General features: G+C 34.7%; 1 protein-coding gene across 8 annotated transcripts in view; it reads right to left on the bottom strand.

Annotated features, from left to right (window-relative positions):
- The window catches only part of NF1 (neurofibromin 1), a 244,679-nt gene that overhangs the window by 174,612 nt on the left and 46,800 nt on the right, over positions 1-23,267 (bottom strand). For all 8 annotated transcript variants that reach the window (XM_040243973.1, XM_040243976.1, XM_040243974.1 and 5 more), the window contains exons 2-7: positions 17,850-17,993; positions 15,927-16,010; positions 11,401-11,591; positions 7,252-7,358; positions 2,186-2,253; positions 1,882-1,957 (exon numbers count right to left, since the gene is read on the bottom strand). In XM_040243973.1, the coding sequence (XP_040099907.1) occupies positions 1,882-1,957; positions 2,186-2,253; positions 7,252-7,358; positions 11,401-11,591; positions 15,927-16,010; positions 17,850-17,993 (670 nt within the window). The remainder of the gene's footprint in view (positions 1-1,881; positions 1,958-2,185; positions 2,254-7,251; positions 7,359-11,400; positions 11,592-15,926; positions 16,011-17,849; positions 17,994-23,267) is intronic.

Below are 23,267 nucleotides of genomic sequence, written 5' to 3'. Positions count from 1 at the left end.
ATTAAAAGCTGACACTATTCAAAAACTAGCAAAGGCCACATTTTAAAAAGCTAAACCTGGAAGCTCACTTAACTTTCAACAAATTCATTCAGGTAATCAAAAAAGTAATGTTATACTGTCTATGTATTACAAGAGCTATCATGATCCACCCTGTTGTTCAGTCGCTCAGCAGCATCTGATTCTTTGAGACCCCAGACTGCAGCATGCCAGGCTTCCCTGTCCTTCACCATCTCCCGGAGCTTGCTCAAACTCATGTCCATTGAATCAGTGATACCATCCAACCATCTCATCTTCTGTTGTCCCCTTCTCCTCCTGCCCTCAATCTTTCCCAGCATGTCATTTCAAATGAGTCAGCTCTTCACATCAGGTGGCCACAGTATTGGAGTTTCAGCTTCAGCATTAGTCCTTCCAATGAGTATTCAGGACTGATTTCCTTTAGGATGGACTGGTTTGACCTCCTTGTAGGCCAAGAGACTCTCAAGAGTCTTCGCCAACACCACAGCTCAAAAGCATCAATTCTTTGGCACTCAGCTTACTTTATGGTCCAACTCTTACATCTATACACGACTACTGGAAAAACCATAGCTTTGACTAGACGGATCTTTGTTGGGAAACTAATGTCTCTGCTTTCTATATGCTATCTAGGTTAGTCACAGCTTTTCTTCCAACGAGCAAGTGTTTTTTAATTTCATGGATGCAGTCACCATCTGCAGTGATTTTGGAGCCCAAGAAAATAAAGTCTGTCACTGTTTCCACTGTTTCCTAATCTATTTGCCATGAAGTGATAGGATCAGATCCCATGATCTTAGCTTTTTGAAATGTTGAGTTTTAAGCCAGCTTTTCCCCTCTCTTCTTTCACCCTCATCAAGAGGCTCTTTAGTTTCTCTTCGCTTTCTGCTTTAAGGGTGGTATCATCTACATATCTAAGGTTATTGATATTTCTTCCAGCAATGTTGATTCCAGCTTGTGCTTCATCCAGCCAGGCATTTCACATGATGTACTCTGCATACAAGTTAAATAAGCAGGGTGACAATGTACAGCCTTAAGGTACTCTTTTCCCAATTTTGAACTAGTCCATTGTTCCATATCTGGTTCTAATTGTTGCTTCTTGATCTGTATACAGGTTTCTCAGGAAGCAAGTAAGGTGGTCTAATATCATTGTTTTTAAGAATTTTCCACAGTTTTTCGTGATCCACACAGTCAAAGGCTTTAGCATAGTAAATAAAGCAGAAGCAGACGTTTTCCTAGAATTCTTGTGCTTTTTCTATGATCCAAAGGATGACAGCAATTCGATCTCTGATTCCTCTGCCTTTTCTAAATCTAGCTTGAACATCTGGAAGTTCTCACCTACTTCCTAATTCTCGCCTGCTAGGGTGGTGAAGTTGATCCAGCCTAGTAAAGTCCAAATTTTACAATGGTCAGACTGGTATTTAGTCTCAATGTGGAGGGCCCTATGCAAAGTGTGATTATATCCAAGAAACAAAGACTAATTAGCTTCTCAAAGGGAATTACTGAAGTTCTCCAGGAGTCTATTCTCCTTCTTGAAGTTGTGTCTTGAGAATTCTAAGTGAGGATATTCTTACTTGATACCCCTCTCTCTAAATAGGAAATAAAACCTCAGAGGACAAAAAAGGGCTTCTCTAAAACAAAATGCCATTGGTATCCAATCTACAACTAATTAAAGATCAGAGCTTCATTTCAAAACTCATCTATTTGCTCAAAGGAAAAAGGTTGAGGGTAATTCAGAAGTATAAGAAAAAAATAACATTTCCTATTTGACATAAATTGAAAAGATTAAAAGCACCATAATAACAAAAATAATTTGGAAAATGATAGGTTTTTATCTATTAAGTAAGAGTTTTTAAAAGACATTATCCTTACCAGCCATATCAGTCTGTGGAATCTGGTACAGCTTTGTAAATTCATCTGGATAATTTTCTACCCAGTTCCAAAATGCCTACAAATAACAAAACATATGTTTTATGTGATATGTTAATACAGAAAACAAAGTATCATATTGCTCCAATTATATCACAAAATTCTAATTTCCTCCAGAAGAATATTACAATGCATTCTTTCTAAAAACTAATGTGAAATTATTACTCTTTGACTCAAAATACTGAAGACAACAACACTTAGAACCAAAAATTAACAAAACTTTAATACCAAAGAGGTTATTACTTACTTTTTCCAGGCTATTTATAACTGCTAACTGTGCAACTTTCTTTAGGGCTTTAAATTTAAATGCTGTTTCTGGAAAAGAAAAAAAAAAGGCTTTACAATTACTAATTAGTTAACACAAATGCAATTCAGAAGTACTAGCAAAAATAACTTTCCTCTTACACACAAACTTTTGTGCCAGTGTTATTTTTTAAGCCATGTAAAGGTAAACACAACTAGAATAAACCAAAAACCTTACTGGTTATGTCCACTAAAAGCAAAACTCAACCTTGAACTTCAAAGATTGTGAGTTTTTTCCTTTGTTTCTAATAATAAGTACTTTTTAAAAAATGTATCAAATACACAATCATTGTAGAAAATTCAAAAAATACACAACAATCTAGGGGAAATTGAAAACATTATCTCTGATTCTACCATTCAGAGACAATCACAATTTACAGTTTGGTTAATTTTCTTCTTTCCCTTTTCCTATGCACATATATAAGACAAATATATTTACTGTAACTGAGAAAATCTGTTCATATCAAACCTGTTCAAACTATTCTACTGGTAGCAGCACATCCCCAACTTCTTCCATATTATTAAAAGTTCCTCATGGGTATATTTAATGACTTTATTACAATAATATTCAATATTTAAGTCCACATATTAAGACACTGGTTATTCAAACATCTTCCAATTTTATATATTTGAATATTATTAATATAAATAATATTAATACTTTATATCCAAATCTTTTCCACATTCTGATTATTCCTTTAAGGCACATAAATATGTAGAAAAAGACCTGTCCAGTCCAAGAGATGAATATTTTTAAGGTTCTTGATAAATACTGCCAACTTGATTTTTGTAAGGACTGGGCCAAAGGCCACTCCCACCAAGCAGTATGTGAAAGTGTCCTTATCATATCCTTGCTATCATTAAATATATTCATTTCTTTTATTCTACTGATTTGATTATTCAAAACAGTACAATGCATTTTAAAAATAAGACTAAACATTTCTCCATATAAATACATAATATATTTAATTTTTTTTCCTCTTCTATAAAATTACTGTCCACATTTGTAAAAAAGATAACTTTTAATGAAGGGATGCAGATACTTATTAAATTACATAAACATCTTTACAAGATAAAGATGAGTCTTTAAGTTATAAAATTGTCTAAAAAATCTAAAAGTCACTTTCTTATTTTTCTGGACTTCCAAATGAGTAACTTGCTCTCCACATCAGTTTTTTTTTTTTTTTCCCCTTTAAAGCAACAGCCTTTATTTGAAGGATTTTTCAACTGAAGAATTCAAAAAGTGGTAGGTTTTTGGAACTTATAGACCTGTATTGAAAAGGAACTGTTGACAGATTCACCAGAAATAATCTGAACAAGAAAGAAAATACAGTTAATACTACTGAAACCTACTAAAAAAGTTTCAGGATATACGGTTTCTCTGACATAACAATACCTCTAAGTGCTGTCATGGATACAAAACTGACTGCCTGGTACTTTTCTAAACACACAGTGGTATAGTTAACAATATTCAATCACTTCTGTTCTTTCCTGAATATATAAAAATTAAAATACCAATTAAAAAACTAATATATTCTTCTCTTCAAATGTTTTTTACAGATACAATTTCCATATTTTCAGTCAACAGTGGTGTGGTTTAAGAGATACTTCATTCACAAGTCAAACAACAATCTACCCAGAGGGAACTAATAGTCTATAGACTCATAGTATAAATGAAGAGTTCGGGAATGCAGCAACTGACATTTCTAAAATACAAAACAGGAAATACATGCAATAAGCTCTCCTAAGCAGCTGGCCACAGAACGAGAACACTGGATCATGTCACTGGTGATTTCAATGGGACGCCAGGTGCTTCCAAACACAACTCGAACTCTCATCTTAGGCTCTGTATTTTGCTTTTCCAGTTTCGCTAATGACACACATGTGATTCAAGTCCCTGAAGTATTCATTATAGTCAAGGGCATATATATACCAACATAGCTCAGCTGGTAGAGTCCCCCTGCAATGCAGGAGACCCTGGTTCGATTCCTGGGTCAGGAAGATCTGCTGGAGAAGGGATAGGCTACCCACTCCAGTATTCTTGGGCTTCCCTGTGGCTCAGCTGGTAAAAGAATCTGCCTGCAATGCGGGAGACCTGGGTTCAATCCCTGGGTTGGGAAGATTCCCTGGAGAAGGGAATGGCTACCCACTCCAGTATTCTGGCCTGGAGAATTCCACGTATAGTCCATGGGGTCGCAAAGAGTGGGACACGACTGCGCGACTTTCACTCACTCACTCACCTAATTAATCACCAAAAGCTATGCAATGTATTCTACTCAAAGATTATATATTCTTCATCCTAAATACCATATCAAATTGGTCCCCACTCTATCCCATTCCATCCAGACCTCCACTATCCTTAATTCAACATCACATTACTACACAACCAAGTCCCAGAAGTTCATGCAACTTTCTATCAAATCATCCTGCAAATTTCAAGCAAAGTGGCATATCTAAAATAAAACACTGATCAAGGTAATTCCCACCCAAAAACCTTTGCATCACTTCCCACAGCCACTAAAACAAAGCCTCATTACCCATAAGCAAAATAATACAGCAGTTAAGTACTTTGGATCTAGAGATGCAGATGTGAACTGAATCTTTATCCTGCCACTCAACAGATGTATGATCTTGGATATGTTAGTTAGGCCTCAGTTTCCTCATCAATATAAAGGATGATAATAGTAACATCTGTTTCACAGGGTTCTTGTGATTATTGATGAGAAAGAGCATGTAAATTGCATGGGGAGATGTATGGCACATACTGAAAATGCAACAAATGTTACTATGTTTTTATTAATATGATATGATGTACTGTTGTACCTGTGTATCTTGCTTTTAACATCTCCTGCCCCTAAACACATACACACTTCTCTCACGTTATACTCACTCTATTTAGCCTTGCCACACTGCTTTGCAAATAATCTGATAATATAATCTGATAATATATTTGTCTCATAAACCAGGTCATGAGCTCCAAAGGGAGAGACTCAATATTTTATTAATCTTTGTAATCCCAGCAATCAGCATGGTTTCTTACATATAGTTTCTCAACAAAAGCTGCTGAATTGAATTTAAAACACATTATTACTTTTACTATTCATATTACAAGAAGTTTCCATTCCTTTCACCATGACTGTATAGAACCATCTTTCGCTGGTCTGGTTAATATTGGCTTTATATGGCATATTTATCAGCAAAAATTCTATAAATTTATGCTCATAAGGAAGCTGCATTCAATGGGGATAACTCACCACAATAAAAAGAAAGTAATTTATCCATACACTTAGTTTCTCTCATTGTGCATGGAGAACCATCAATTAATTATTATGTATTAAACATTTCTAAGAAACTGATCTTTTAAACAAATACCTATCCACAAGCACTCTGGACTAGATTTCCCAAATGTCACTGAACAGCCATGAAAAAAAAGCTCACATTTCTTAAATTTTATACACAGAGGAAATATCTAAATATTATCATTCCTTAACTTTTCAATGTTTAATAATAAATATTAAAATCCTGAAATTTAAACTGAATTGAGTGGTGTTTTATTATAATCTAAAATAACTACTGTCCACTGTCTATGCTGTGCTTAGTCACTCAGTTGTGTCCAACTCTCTGCAACCACATGTACTGCAGCCCACCAGGCACCTCTGTCCATGGGGATTCTCCAAGCAAGAACACTGGAGTGGACTGCCATGCCCTCCTCCAGGGGATCTTCCCAACCCAGGGATCAAACCCAGGTCTGCCGCACTGCAGGCAGAATTCTTTACTGTCTGAGCCACTAGGGATGTAACAGCTAAAATGATTCATTTCTCCTTAATTAAAGCTACTGAAATGTGAGGTAAGCATTGCTTGGTTTTATCATGGTAATGGCCTAAAATCATGAATTCTGAACAATGGTAATATAGCTGGAACACAGCCTTATGGCATTCATCTATATAGATACAGTTTTTTTTACATCTTTGGTGAAATAGTTGTTGAGTTTAAAGCAAATGTTAGGAAAACTAAACATGGTATTTTGAAAATTGCACTGCAGAACTGTTAGTTTTCAAAGGTAATATAACTAAATCTCCTTCCAGGTCAAACATTAAAAAACACTGTTGACAATTTCTTAATCAATATACAAAGTAAAATAAAAATAAGTATGAATCACATAGTATAAGGTTTCACATTTAAATTAGCCAGAATCTAATATTACATAAAATTAAAAAACAATTTCTGTGAAATGAATTTAGGCATTTATACTCAGTATATTCATAATACTCAGTGTTATTTGATTTATATTAACACATTCCTGCTTACCACCAAAAACCCTCTCAATTCCTTCTGATAGTTCATTTCAGTCAACATAATGATAGAAAGCACTCTTCAAAGCTTTAAAATTACACATTAGGCATTACACATTACACGTAGGCATAATCCCACATGTGACTACTATTGATATGTTCTATAAGGAAGCAAAACTAAGCACTGAAAGAATAAAAGACTTTGAAATGCTATAAAGTCAGTCAGTAAGGCAGTAACAGAGTTGGAAAGAGAATATCAGAAATGAGATTCCTGACTCAATTTCTCCTCTCATCATAAAAGCACAATCTTCTGGTTCCATCTGCAATGAAACTTTTATACCCTGCTGAACTATCTGCTTTCAGCACTACAGTAGATAAACAAATAACTTCTATAACACATAACTATCCTTGAGATGGAATTCTAGAAAAATTAAGTAATAGTATCTTCACATTCTCTTTAATAAAGAGAAAAAACAAAACCTGTAGTTGAACAAAAACTTTACATTGCCAAGACTTAAGATATTCCTTACTGTATTATTTGCAAAGGTTCAAAAATTACTGAACCATAAAGTATTACTATCTACTTCTCAAGGACATTTGCATTATAAAACCCATTTTGATGTTCTAGCTCAACATTATTAGTTCAATTAGTACATTCAAAATACTTATTTTTCACCCACAGTGATTCATTTCACATACATCATTCATTTAAACTTACCCTTCAGGAGTCGTTTTAACTTTGCACAATCCACATTAATATACTGTAACAATTCTATATCATGAACATCCACATTGTCTTCTGAACAAACAGTCAACTCCTGTAACCTGAAAAGTAAAAAAACAAAAATAATTTATCAACTGAAGTTTTAGGATAGTTCAAAATTCTGAATTCAACAAATTGAATTGATTGATGGTAAAAAAGCACAAACACTACATGATTTTATTTAAAATATTAGCTCAAATTGTAACCAATGCAGTATAATTTAAAATTGACATTATCATCTCATTAAACCTTCAGTTGCTAAAAAATGAAATCAAAGCTATTTCTTCCTTCTCAAATTCTTCTCTCACTCACTTCAGCCTACAGATGTATAGCTAACAGTAAAATTATTCTAAGCACTTACACTAATGTTCTTCTTATCATCAGGGTGAGAAAAGCTTAGCAGTTCACACTGGGAATGAGAAGGTCCTCAAAACTGATTTACATGCTACAAATTCCACAGCTGCTGCAAAGAGCCTAAAAATATGGAATATGACTCCTTAGGAAACACAACTTAGCAAATGAGCAACACCAACTTTTGAAAAGCTAACTCTTGTGGTTGTTCGTGAAAAATGGAAGGAAAGTTTAATTCCTTTTACAGTTGTTATTATCTTAACAAAGGGGCATTTGGGGAATTTATAAGGCAGAGAAATCAAATAAAAAGGTATTATGGTCAAAAGAAATGAACTGGAAAACCTATCACTAAAACATCTAAAAAGACTAGATAAACTGAACAACAACAAACAGATATTTTAAATGTACAGAAATAAAGCAAAATAAATGCTATTTACCCACCCAAGTCCAGAAATGGAAAGGAAACTGAAAACCAGAGATGGTTCTGAAGGGATGATCTGGCCAACAAAAGGGTGAGAGTTGGTTAAGTTTCTCCTCTCCTTAACCTAGGGGTGTGGGGCTAAACATCCACATAAGACTGGATACAAAGCCCTGAACCCTAACAATGCAGGAAGTGGAACCAGGGCCTTGCATAAAATATGGCTAGAAAGAGCTAGGCACTTCCTGAAAAAAGAGAAAGATAGACTGAAAGGGAGACAGGGAGAAAAAAAAAGGGGGGGTGGGAGTAGGGATTTACCAGCAAAAGAAGTCTGTCTGCTCTCCCTAAGCTTTGCGTAGAGGAAAAAGTCACCCAGGGCTGTCACCTTGCAAGGATTTGAGGCCCACATTTGTACAACCCATACAATCTGGGACTGAGAAATTAACAAAAACATGGGTCCAAAACTGGGCACTTGGCAAACGCAAAACCATCATTAGGATACTCTCAGAGTCCCAGGTGACAAGAGATTCCCCAAGAAAATACACACTGCACTAAAGATAAATCACAGTTTACAAAACAGAGAGAAACAATTCACTGTGAATGAGAGTTGGCACACACAAACAAATGAGATTATTTAACAATCTTAAAGAGAATATAAATAAGAAGATTTTAAATAATTAGACATATAAGAAGAAATATTAAACTATAAAAAAGAATATTTAATAAACTACTAAAAAAAAAAACAGCAGACTTGTAAAAGAATCAAATAGAACTTTCAGAGTCACTGAGTCTTCTGCTTCTGGTGATATTTCAAATCAGACATAATTTGGGTCTTTAGGACCCTCCAACCATAAAACAGGCAATTCGGTGGAGAAAGCAGCTAATGGTCTACACAAAAGAATACTATGAGCCACAGAACATGATATATATTTTAGCAGAATAAAAAAATTATCTTAAGATCTGTAATTAATATTATTTCCTGAAAGAAAAGCAAGGACAGAAATATCAAAAGCTAATGTTAATCCTAAAAGAGAAACATCCATAGGTAGGTAGAATGGCCAAACACAACAAATTCTCATGCCATTGATTCATCCATCAATAGTACAAAGTATAAAATCAATCTTCAGAAAGAAATGTCATTCCAATTTCTTGCATATTTTAAGTCACCTAATGCTATGATACTAGAGTGTCACAGGATAACTCCATCTAAGTTAAACCATCATAATGGTCTTTTTAGGTAAGTGACCCTCTACTAAGATCAGCTCCTATTCCTGGCATAAGCTAGATGAAAGAGCAAACGCAGTTGTCTGAAACATAAATTTCACAGATTCCATTTCTGAGCAGTCTGTGTCCCCCGAAAGATAAAGAAACTAGCTTATTCTGGAGACTTATTAACTTCTATTCTGGAAAGAGTGAACTAGATTCAGGAAATCCACAAAAGTTGCCTATTTTTACATGTGCTAATGCTGCAAAATAAAACATTTGGAGACCAGAAGATTTTTAAAGTTTTCAGAGGTGGGGCATTTGCTGTGTTTTATTAAATCAATTCATGCTTGGATAGACTAAAAACATTTTATTCTTTTGATCATTTTCTACCTTCAGTGTAAGATGATTTTAAAAAGTAAGACTGGTCTAGTATCACCTAAACAAAGAAAGGGTTTTGTTTTTTATCATTTTAATGCCTCCTATTACCTAGGTGTTTGCTACCTTGCCCTTCAAGAATATGAAATGTTAACACTTAAGAGTTCATGAAGACATTGTTCCATTATATAAACATGACTCTACATTACCAGTCATATTGTAACATTAAATAAAATTTTAATTTTCTCTGCACCAGAATTCTGAGAGGTTGAAGAATATTGTTGCCTAGACATGACTACAGAAATGCCATCTTTTAATAAAAAGATTGCAGGATTTTGAAGTTAGCTGATTTCCCCCTAAAAACCATAGCACAAATTCTCAAGTTATGATGTATATTTCTCACTCACACCTATTGCAAAACAACATGAGAATGAACTAAGCTGACTCATGGAAATCCAATGCTCGCTCACACAACACAAATTAAAGCTGTAGGTATCATTAAGCAAGGAAGATTGCTTTTCTCTATTATGTATTAGTCTCTGATTCACTGAAGCACTAAGTGATTTATGTTATGCTTCCTACTTGGTCATAATTAAGGACCTGTTTTACTCTACTTGCATAAAAAAGGCAAATCATCTACATGAAATTAAGTTCCAGAGAGACTTGATACCATTGGTTACAATTCTATACTCACCTCTCCATTTGTAACATATCACAACAAATGATCATATGATGACTTCTAATTTTCAATAAAAGCTTCAATTATATTTATCATACAATTTTAAAGTACAGCAGTGTATATTATAAAAAAGGATTTCATCAAAATAGGCTAAAATAGAAGTATAGGAAAGCAGCCTAGTACAATAGAACAGACAGACTCTGAAGGCAGTCTGACTTAAGAAATTTTGGGACCTCCGTTATTGGGCACACTGCCTTGATTACTTCTTTAGTATTAGTTTGATTACCTATAAAATGAGGTAATTACCACCTACATTTCAGGAACACTGTGAGGATAAAATAGCATAGCACATGCTGTAAATGTTCAACAAATGGGAGCTTTCACAGTTCACTCACTTAAAACAGTTCACTTTCTAGAAAATTCTACTTTGCAATTACTTTCTTGTGCTTCCCACATTGCTGGTTTGGTGTTTTGGGTTTTGTTTTTGGTAACTTAGGGTCTTGTGATAAGGATCAGAGCCTTAATATCATTAGAATTCTGACTACTCATCAATTATTCTGATTTGACTACTTTAATAAAAAGGAGTAACATGCTTAAAAAGCCAAACTAAAAATTTGTACTTAGTATTAAAAAAAAAAACTTGATCATAGGTGATATTTTCTTCCTAAAATTTATACTTTCAAGCTTATAACAGTACTCACATTTCATTGTGATTAATTTGGGCTTCCCTGGTGGCTCAGATGTTAAAGAATCTACCTGCAATGCAGGAGACCCGGCTTCAACCCCTAGGTCAGGAATATCTCCTGGAGAAGGGAATGGTTACCCACTCCAGTATTCTTGCCTGAAGAATTCCATGGACAGAGGCAACAGTCCATGGGGTAGCAAAGCGTCAACATAACTGAGCAACTAACATTTTCATTTTCATATTTAATTGTACCCACCAAGATCACAATATCACATGATAATGCATAAAATTTGAACAAAAGCCCACATTAAACTTGTTCCTATCAACCTTTTTTTAAAATGAAGACAAAATTTATACTTACAACATTCCTGTGAAAATTTGCACACTAACCTGGTAGAAATTCGACTAAAGACTGCATTGAAGTTGTTGCAGCTAAGAGAAAATAACACCCCAGAGGCAGAATTCCGAAGTTCAGCTGCATGTTGGTTTCCTTCACGACAAGTATGAAGAAAATGGCAGATTTCTGGCAGCAACTGTTTGACCAACATCGTTTCATCTAATCTCATTGTGTCCTTTGGTTGCTAAAATAGAAACAATCATGTAATTCTAAAACTTTCTTAAACTTACATGTAAATATTTTCTATAATGAAAAATTTCAAACATACATAATTGAAATAGAATAATGAACACCCATATACTCATCACCTAGATTCCACAACTGTTAATATTTCATCATGTTTGGTCTATTTATCTACAGTTGGTTTAATAAAAAAAGATGGCTCCATCTTTCACCTCTTAATCACAATAAAAGTTGAGATAGCCCATCAATCCCCTCAGGACCTACATTTCTGCTTGTTCCCATATTTGTTCCCCTTAGTAAGCTCTCCCACTCCTGGGAATCCTAGTTTACTATGAGTCTTAAATAAACTTTATCCATATACACTGATGAGCACATTTATTCATCTGTCTCAACACTCAAATTAATTCCAAGCTGGACAATCACATCTACCTTTAGGGAGACTGACCAAAACAGACAGATATTACTTACTGCAAATAATTTTGTTTTGGTTTAACCATTTCAAAGTAAATTACAAACACCATAACTTCAATACTACCTTACTTTAGTATCACTTAAACACAAGAAAATTCTCCAAATTCAATGCAATCTTCATACTAGGAAAAGTAAAAAATTCCCTCATATCAGCTAATAGCCAATTCATATCCAAATTTCGCCACTGCCCTGCTGAATGTCTTTCATAGCTGTTCGAGTTTTACTCAACCAGGATCCAAAAAAGGTTTGACTGCAGCATGACTGTTACACTCCTTTAGTCTCTTTATCCTCAAAGTATTTCCCCTCACAGTCTATGTACATCATTTTTATTTTCCATAACATTGACCTTTTTTTTTTTTTTTAAAGAAAACACATCAGCTGCCTCATAAAATGTTCTGTATTACTGATCTGATTATGTCTTAGTGATGTAACTTGCTCTTCTAGTTGCTACATTTCCTGTTAAGCTGGAATCTAAACCTAATGGTCTTAGTGAAAGTGAAAGTGAAGTCGCTCAGTCGTGTCCGACTCTTTGCAACCCCATGGACTGTAGCCTATCAGGCTCCTCCGGCCATGGGATCTTCCAGGCAAGAGTGCTGGAGTGGACTGCCATTTCCTTCTCCAGGGGATCTTCCCAACCCAGGAATTGAACCAGGGTCTCCCGCATTGCAGGCAGACGCTTTACTATCTGAGCCACCAGGGACTACATCTAATGGTCTCATTACAGTCAGGTTAAACACTAAGCAAAATTCATTACAGTTCATATTACATCATATCAGGAGTACATATGCCAGGTGGTCCCTCTGTTAACGATATCTTTGGTGTTAACACTAAGATCTCTACTTTGTAAAGTAAATCTACTCTACAAGTAACAAAACAACCAATGAATAAGCTACCCTGAAAATATACTATTCCACACCAATATTTTACCTAATGGCTTAGTATCCTTATATGAATGACAATTTTGATAATGCTAAGCAAGATGACAACAAATTTCTGTAACTGTGCTATGCTCAAATCTGTAATTGCAATCCAAAAGCTTTCAGATACAAATACATTGAAATACATGAAAAGTAAATAGATATCACAAAATATTGAAAAAACTGCAAAATCTGAGTTACAATGTTCTTTCTTATTTATACACTAATCAAACCAACCAGACTTGAAACTAAGCCCAATTAATAAACAAATAAAAGGTATGTGAAGTGAAGTGGAATTTGCTCACTCTTTGCAACCCCATGGACTATACAGTTCATGGAGTTCTCCAGATCAGAACACTGGAGTGGGTAGCCTTTCCCTTCTCCAGGGGATCTTCCCAACCCAGGAATTGAACCAGGGTCTCCTTCATTGCAGGTGGATTCTTTACCAGCTGAGCTATCAGGGAAGCCCTAGGAGCATTCAAGTTTTGAATAATGGTCACATGCGTGTGTGTGTGCAAGTGTGCCATCGCCTCAGGCTGCCTCTTTACAACCGCAGCCTGGCAGGCTCTTCTGTCCGTGGGATTCTCCAGGCAAGAATCCTGGAGTGGGTTGCCATGTACTCTTCCATGGGATCTTCCCAGCCCAGGGATTGAACCCGCATCTCTTATGTCTCCTGCATTGGCAGGCAAGTTCTTTACCACTGGAGCCACCTGGGAAATCCAATGGTCGTATATACAGGAACAAAAATACTTACGATTCTTCAGTCTACAAAATTTTACTCATGAAATTTTGATTTTAATCATAATATTGTTAAGTATCTGTTCACTTTCATTTAGCTATTTCAACTACTAATATGATAAACATGTACTTATAGGGCTCAGTTCTTCTTAAGCCTCAACTTACTTTGATCTAAAAAGGAAAATAAATAACCAGCAAGGACCTACTTAAAAAAAAAAATTTTTTTAAGAATAAAAAATAAAAAGGAAAATCAAGAGAGTTAATGAAAGCAATCCAGAAAAACACAACTGTTCAATAACATGAACAATACTATTTTTAATTATAAATTTAATGAAACAATTATACATTCTCAATAGTAGAGCAAAGCAAGATAATGTCTATTTTATGGATTATATAAGTTATACCATGTCCACTTAGTAGAGCTTCATTTTGGCTATCTCCAAAGAGTATCAAATTAAACAGGGGCCAATGATATCAGTGATCATTCTCCAAAATACATTTACCAGGACCTCTTGATTATAAATGTTAATGGAGAAAAGATGTAGAAGTGAAGAGGCAATAAACCAGCCTACTCGCATTCAAACATGGGTGTCAGAGATGCATTGGTAACTACAAAGTAGTAAGATCACTACAAAAAATCGACTCAAGAGAAGTTCAAAAAAATAAACATGTACCTTCAAACTTTCATCATTCTATTAAACATTTAACAGGTTTTCTGCTCTTCCACCCCATTTTATAAATGAATGACAGCTCATCACAAATTAAGAGACAACACAAAGCTAAAACGAAATTAGCTCACCCCCAATTTAAGTAGAAAATTTATAAGCATTGTCTCACAATTTAGGAATATGAATAAGGATCAATAAAAGAATTTAAAACACCATGCTTAGGTCTTGCGGCCTATCGTCTAAAATAGTTCTCTTCCCTAAGGATCCATTGTTGTGTGAAGAGTATGTATTATCCAACTCCCTATCCTACACATTCCTTAAACACCTGTGACTGTTTTCTCTCTTCTCAACAGATCAGTGCTCATATGTCAAAGTCCTTTCTTATCTAGGTTTACTATAGAGAACAACTTTAACATGTGAAAGAGAGAAGCAATTTAGAATAAAAGCAAAAGATAGCTCAAAGGAAGGGAGATTATAATCTTCTAAGAAATAAGTTAACCCCAATACATATTGAAGAGACAGATCTTTAAAATGGAGGTATTAAAGTATTAATATAAAATTTAATATGAATAAATATAAAATAATTCTAAAAATAAATATAAAATTTATATATTTATATAAACTCCTACTATTTTCCAGGAAGAGTTAAAGCTGTTGAAATATAGAAACACTATGTTCTATACAACCAATCTTCTTGAAAAAATTCTGATTAAGTCATGGTTGAAAACTCTGAGATAACTATTTAGAGGAGACATGAGAAACAGCTGTTTTGTGTTCAACGATTCCTCCACATGGTCTTCCCTAGTGGCTCAGATGGTAAAGAATCTGCCTACCAAGCAGGAGACCAGGATTCAGTCCCTGGACTAGGACGATCTCTTGGAGAAGGGAGTGGCACCCTATTCCAGTATTCTTGCAAGGAGAATTCCATGGACAGAGGAGCCTGGTGGACTACAGTCTGTGTGGTCACAAAGAGTCGGACACGACCGAGTGACTAACACACCCACATACTCCTCCATGTATCTATTTTAAATGTTCATATTTACATAAAAGTGTTTTTAAGGTAGGATCTATCAGCAATATAACAGCCTAAATTTAAGTTCTCTTTGTCATAAATTTGAAAAGTAAAATATTAAAATCAGATTCATACGGGGGAAATAAGATTCTCATGGTCTTTAACATCACATTTTTTGACAGCCAAGCAATGCCACAGGCCTAACCACTGGAGAAATTAATTAAATGAAATAGTGACTTTTCTATAAAATTTTTTCTAAAAAACCTGAGCGATATGACTCCAACTTAACTTTATAAACATAAACTTTATTACTTATAAGTAATCTTAACATTTAATTTATAAAAGAAGAGAATATAATTTTTTCTTGAAAACTTCTCTATGCTACCCTGTCTGCTCTGCAAACAAAACTCATTTTCATGTTTTACTCCATGACTCTTCTCCTTGTCCACAGCTATGCTTCACTCAGTACATCAGATCATTCTCAAAACTGAATTCATAAAACATGCCTATTCAAGAACAGATTCACTTACCCCAGCAAGACATTTTTCCAGTGTATCCAATATAATCAACTGAGAGAGATACAAATTTTTTTCAGCAGCTTCTCCAAATATTCTCTAAAAGAAAAGATATTCAGAACATAAAAGTTGGTTATTACTCCCCACTACAAATCAGCACACATCTGAAAAATGAGGGACTAAGGATCAAGAAAATCAACAGTGTGCTATTTTATCTCCCAGATTATACTATATTTAAATCTATTATTTCTGATTTTATTCTAATGCTCACACAAAATTAATTCTCAGGCAAATAAAAATGCTGGAATTTACTACAATCTGCCATTAGTCTGCCAGTGTAAAAGATACTCTAATTTATACTTTTAAAATATGTAGTAAATGTACTTTGAAATGAACACCATTAAAGAAATGGTAACATTAGGAAAGTCCCATGTTCTGCTAGTTTTTAAGTACAATTTAGGACTGAAGCGACTTAGCAGCAGCAGCAGGTTTGAACAATATTTTTTAAATATATAGGATTTAGATATATAGATCTTTACTAGCATGTTAAACATTTAACCACACTTTGATGCCACAAAATAATCAAAAAAATCAAAGCCTAAACTCTAATAGCAACAAAATGCTGTAACATCAATTACAGTAAGTCTTAAGCATTCACTATGCTATTTACCAACAAGAGATTATGGCTTCCACAATTTAATTTACTCAATAAGCACGAAATGAATGCCAATATCGCAATACTGTTTTCATTTTTAAAAGAAGGGTCCAAATACTAAAACATTTTCAATCTAACTGGAAACATGTCCATTTATTTATATAAGCAAAATCCTTTTATATAAGCAAAATCCTATCACTATGACCCACACACTGTGTAACAGAATAACTCCATAAAATCTTAAATGTATTTCTGTAAAGCACTATACATATTTATAAAAAGTTCTGCTTTTTTCAGAAAATCTTATTTTTTTTCCATAAAGAGAAAATATCTTTGTAAAGCAAAGGACTGACCACACCTCCAGTTTATCAATTTTGTAACTCTGGGATAGCTTCTAATCAACTTTTTAGAAAGAAAACACACCAAAGATGATATGACTATGAAAATGGTACTTACTGATTTTCACAATCTACAACCAAAAATCAGTTTCATTGCTCAATACAAACAATAAAAATTGTGGTTTTAAGTGCTCAAAACAAGCTGAGCAGTTTGGGAGTTAATCAAGATATATCCAGATCGGCTGTTCTGAACTGAGCATGAAGCAGATTTTAGATAGGAACTGACACAGAGGAAAGAACCACCTGACAGGACAGGAAAAATATTGATAGCATGTTCAAAGGGACACAGAGAAAACAGCAGGAGTATGCTGAACTCTAGGGAATAGAAACAAATTTTATAAAACAAGGAATACAAGCAATTATGAGCTTTTGACAGTGGAAATACTTGATGAAACTTGTATCTAAGGAAAACTGTTTCAATACAGACTCTCTACAATGGAATCTGCCACAGGTTACAGGAGGAAGGAAATAAACAGTATCTTCAAAAAAGCAACTTCACATTTCAGGACTACAAAATCATATTTTATTTACCAACTCCTTTGGACTACGACAATCTGATATGTAAATATTCAAATGACAAGCTAAGGAAAAGATACAAATAGATTATTATAGTCAATTCATATATGACAAAATCTGTATGAAATTCTAATTTCAGAAAAATCGAACAGTAGATAAGAGTCACAAATAAGACAAGTATCTAAAACAAAAGAATTAACATCTAAAAAGAAAGGTAAAAGGTTATCTGCACTTATCCACAAGTTAAGACAAATCTTTACATCCAGAGTCCACAGAAAATGACTTTACATACTTCAAAATATGTTGCTCCAAATTTTAAAATAGAAAACAAACCAAATTCCCCCATAAAACAGTAAAGCAAATACTCACCATATTGTTAACATTCTTTAAGATAGTGGTGAGGCCACTTATAACCAAAGAAAACTTGTATTTGGAAATATTGATAAGACATTCCTTGTTGTGCTCAGTGCTGACTTTGGTATGTGTGTTCTGCTGTCCTGTTTTTATTGGAAGCTGAGGAAACAAACCAAAAACACACGTAAACTTACATTTTAAAATGACTAATGAGAAATCTATTTCTCATTGAAAAATCATGAGATTTTAAGGAACATTTTATCAAGCACAATTACATATATTTGTAGATTAAACTCCAATTTTCAATATATAAAGAAATTTATAGCAAATCTAAAATTCTGAAGAAATTTCAATTTTTCAGCTTTCTATAAGTCATAAATCTTTATCTACAAAATTAAACCTTTACCCAGCACTATATAAGACAGAATGATGACTCACAGAAATAGAGCTACTTCATTGAAGCTAAAAATTATTTCAGAGAAACATGTCTGCAAGAAAATGCAAACAATCTTTTCCCTTATATATTGAACTCAAGCATTAAAAAAACAATAGATCAAGAAAATCTATGCCTTAGACCTCTAGTCAATAATGGCAAATAACTCCAGAATGTTCAGAAAACAAAACAAAACTGTATAGCCTACAATATACATAGTAAAACTGACTCAGGTAAGATAATCACCCTCAGGTACACAGTTGAGGGAGTAACAGAATGACAAAAAGATAGATCTCATGGGAAAAAATATCCTTTAAGGGGACCACACTTATCTGAGGATGAACCAATTTGCACTACAAAGAAGTTCATTTCTACTCAGTTTAAGAGCAGCATTCTGTATTGAAAGCATCACAAATATATGTACTGTTTAAATATTAAATCCTGCTAACACTAACAGAGAACACTGATGAAGTTCCTCCCTGAAAAAACAAACCTGAGTCCAGCTTCCTCCTTTTTAAAATGGTGCAACAAAAAGTGGAAAGAGACCAAGTAGCATGTCCAAATTTCCTCAGTTAATAATTTGACTAACTTGATGGTAAAGAAATACTAAATAATGTTTGAAGAGATAATAGCTGAAAATTTCCCTAACATGGGAAAGGAAATAGTCAGCCAAGTTCAGGAAGCACAGAGAGTGGCAGTCAGGATAACGTCAAGGAGGAACACATGGAGACGCATAGTAATCAAACTGACAAAAAATTAAAGACAAAGATAATATTAAAACCAACAAGGGAAAAACAACAAATAACATACAAGGGAACTACCATCAGGTTATCAGCCAATTTTTCAACAAGCCAGAAGGGAATGGTACCATATATTTAAAGTGGTGAAAGGGAAGAACCTACAACCAAGAATACTCTACCCAACCAGACTCTCCTTCAGATTTGAGGGAGAAATCAAAACCTTTCCAGACAAGCAAAAGTTAAGAGAATTCAGCACCACCAAATCAGCTTTACAACAAGTGCTAAAGGAACTTCTCTAGGCAGGAAACACAAGAGAAGGGAAAGACCTATAGAAAAAAAAAAAAAAAACAGAACAATTAAGAAAATGGTAATAGGATCATACATATTGATAATGCAAAAAGGCAAAATGGTTGTCTGAGGAGGCCTTACAAAGAGCTCTGAAAAGAAGAGACGTGAAAGGCAAAGGAGAAAAGGAAAGATATACCCATTTGAATGCAGAGTTCCAAACAGCAAGGAGAAATAAGAAAGCCTTCCTCAGTGATCAATGCAAAGAAACAGAGGAAAACAATAGAATGGGAAAGACTAGAGATCTCTTCAAGAAAATTAGAGATACCGAGGGAGTATTTCATGCAAAGATGGACACAATAAAGGACAGAAATGGTATGGGCCTAAGAGAAGCACAAGATATTAAGAAAAGGTGGCAAGAACACACAGAAGAACTATACAAAAAAGATCTTCACAACCCAGATAATCACACTAGTGTGATCACTCACCTAGAGCCAGACATCCTGTAATGTGAAGTCAAGTGGGCCTTAGGAAGCATCCCTATGAACAAAGCTAGTGGAGGTGATGGAATTCCAGTTGAGCTATTTCAAATCCTGAAAGATGATGCTGTGAAAGTGCTGCACTCAATATGCCAGCAAATTTGGAAAACTCAGCAGTGGCCATAGGACTGGAAAAGGTCAGTTTTCATTCCAATTCCAAAGAAAGGCAATGCCAAAGAATGCTCAAACTACCGCACAATTGCACTCATCTCACATGCTAGTAAAGTAATGCTCAAAATTCTCCAAGCCAGGCTTCAGCAATACGTGAACCGTGAACTTCCAGATGTTCAAGCTGGATTTAGAAAAGGCAGAGGAACCAGAGATCAAATTGAAAAACATCCGCTGAATCATCGAGACAGCAAGAGAGTTCCAGAAAAACATGTACTTCTGCTTTATTGACTATGCCAAAGCCTTTGACTGTGTGGATCACAACAAACTGTGGAAAATTCTGAGAGAGATGGGAATACCAGACCACCTGACCTGCCTCCTGAGAAATCTGTTCCGGTCAAGAAGCACTACTTACAACTGGACATGAAACAGCAGACTGGTTCCAAATAGGGAAAGGAGTACGTTAAGGCTTTATACTGTCACCCTGCTTATTTAACGTATATGCAGAGTGCATCATGAGAAATACTGGACTGGATGAAGCACAAGCTGGAATCAAGACTGCTGAGAGAAATACCAATAACCTCAGATATGCAGATGACACCACCCTTATGGCAGAAAGTGAAGAAATAAAGAGTCTCTTGATGAAAGTGAAAGAGGAGAGTGAAAAAGTTGGCTTTAAAGCTATTGGAGTTTCAGTTTTCAATATTCAGAAAACGAAGATCATGGCATCTGGTCCCATCACTTCATGGCAAATAGATAGGGAAATAGTGACAAACTTTATTTTCTTGGGCTCCAAAATCACTGTGGATGGTGACTGCAGCCATGAAATTAAAAGACGTTTGCTCTTTGGAAGAAAAGTTATGGCCAACCTAGACAGCATATTAAAAAGCAGAAATACTACTTTGCCAAAAAAAGGTCCATCTAGTCAAGGCTATGGTTTTTCCAGTAGTCATGTGTAGATGTGAGTTGGACTATAAAGAAAGGTGAAAAAAAAATAAATAAATAAATAAAAAAAATAAAGAAAGAAAGGTGAGCACCGAAGAATTGATGCTTTTGAACTGTGGTGTTGGAGAAGACTCTTGAGAGTCCCTTGGACTGCAAGGAGATCCAACCAGACCATCCTAAAGGAAATCAGTCCTAAATACTCACTGGAAGGACTGATGCTGAAGCTGAAACTCCAATACTTTGGCCATCTGATGTGAAGAGGTGACTCATTTGAAAAGACATGCTGGGAAAGATTGAGGGCAGGAGGAGAAGGGGACAACAGAGGATGAGATGGTTGGATGGCATCACCGACTCAATGGACATGAGTTTGGGTAGGCTCCAGGAGTTGGTGATGGACAGGGAGGCTTGCGTGCTGCGGTTCAAGGGGTCGCAAAGAGTCAGACACGACTGAGCGACTGAACTGAACTGACAAGAGGAAAATCCCAAAATTGTATTACATCCTCAAAGAGATGTACAGCAGGACAAGTTTAGAGCTTAGCTGAAACACGGGGTGGGGGGGGGGCGGTTTGCACACAGCAATTGGCTCTTGTCTGCAAAATGTCTATAATAAACTTTGAAAAGAAGAAAGCACACTTTAAACCATCACTGTCTAATAGAACTTTCGTGGTGAGGCTATTACACTGTATTAATAATGCTCATTACACCAGTCACTAGCCACATATGGCTATTAAGTTTAAGCATCTGCTACATGGCTAATGCAAATAAGGAATCAAATGTTTAATATTATTTACATTTATTTTACTTAAACTTAACATTAAGTAGCCATTGTACTCACTGAACAGCACAGTTCTAAACTAACCAGCTAAAGAAACACCCCCTTCCAGGATGAAGACCACATTGAGAAGAAATTGCTGAGATATACTCCAAATTGAAAACAATAAGAACAACAGGGGCAAAGGAAAAAGATCCCAATCAAAGGTAGAAAAGAGAAGAAAGCCAAGAGAGCTTACAAAGAATGAGATGATGTATTTGTTTAATTTCATGAAAGCAGTAAAACCGCTCCAGAGCCATGAAGATAGAAAGCTATACTGGCCCACATTTCTCTCCTAACAACTCAGGATAATTAATTTCACATAAAAATGAGCAACAGAAAACACTGTAGTCAAGTCATATGTGAAACTATTTTGAGAAAAAAAGAATAAGAGATAGAATACCATTACCACAGAAAATGAAAACACGCCAAAAAGATACGTTCACCAACAGATGAAACTGTAAATAATTAATTCAAAATGAGCCAAGAGAAGTTTTTAAATGACTAGAGACATGAAATAAATTAGAATTACAAATAAGTTGACAAAATTCAGGAAAGAATTAGAAAAAAAATCATTTCAGAAGTGAAGACTAACCAGAGATATTAAAGAGTAAATAAACGAAAATATAATCCTTTAAGAGAAAAAGGTAAACAGGAGGAAAATTCTAATATTCAAAAAAATAAGAAGGAAAATGAGATGGGGATTTACAATAAAGTGACAGAGAAAACAGGCAAACAAGATCCAACATATGTATAACAGGAGTCCTCAAAGAAGGAAATGAAATCAATGGAGTAGAATGGATATTACAAATGAACAAGCAAAGTTTGCTGATAATTTGTTTAAATATTTCAAACTATATAAAGGGCACACCACATACATGGAAAAACTAATTCAGAATGACCAATACTAGGTCATATTTTAGTAAAACTTGATCTTCTGTGAATAAGAAACAAAGAAACGAAAAAAAAAAAAATCCTTTGAACATTCAGGCAGAAAGTCACTTACACAAAAAACCAAAAATCAGACTGTCCTCAGACTTTGACAATACTATATGCTAATGAAAAAATGAAATAACATTTTAAGATTCTCAAGAGAAGATAAAGTAAATCAAGGATTTTACATGCAGGCAAACTGACTTCCAAGTAAAATGGTGATAATCAAACTGTTATGAATTGCATGAAACCAGAAAATATTGTTCCCTTGAGCCTTTCCTGAGAAATCTACTAGACAATATGCTTCAGTCAACCAAAACAACAGAAGAACATCTACACTATGAGGGACCATTAAATATATATTTACTAAAAGAACCGAAAATAAATAATGATAATAAAGGAGAAAAAACACTATGTAACTGCTAAATGTAATGACAGTATAGATATGGTACAGTTATCAAAATTGGGAAAGGGCAGTGAGAATATACAGAAAAGTATACTCTTGGTGTATGGACTGCCTTATGGTACTAAGAGTAAAAGGACATTATTTTAAACCAAATGCTGGCTGAGAAGATGAGAATAGGTTACTAGCTAACTTCAATACTGCTTATAGAAGAAAACCACTGTTTAACAACTTCC

The sequence above is a fragment of the Oryx dammah genome, unplaced genomic scaffold, assembly GCF_014754425.2.
Source record: "Oryx dammah isolate SB20612 unplaced genomic scaffold, SCBI_Odam_1.1 HiC_scaffold_8, whole genome shotgun sequence".
Lineage (NCBI taxonomy): Eukaryota > Metazoa > Chordata > Mammalia > Artiodactyla > Bovidae > Oryx > Oryx dammah.
The sequence above is the reverse complement of the archived record's forward strand: the minus strand, read 5'-3'. Positions and strand labels throughout refer to the sequence as shown.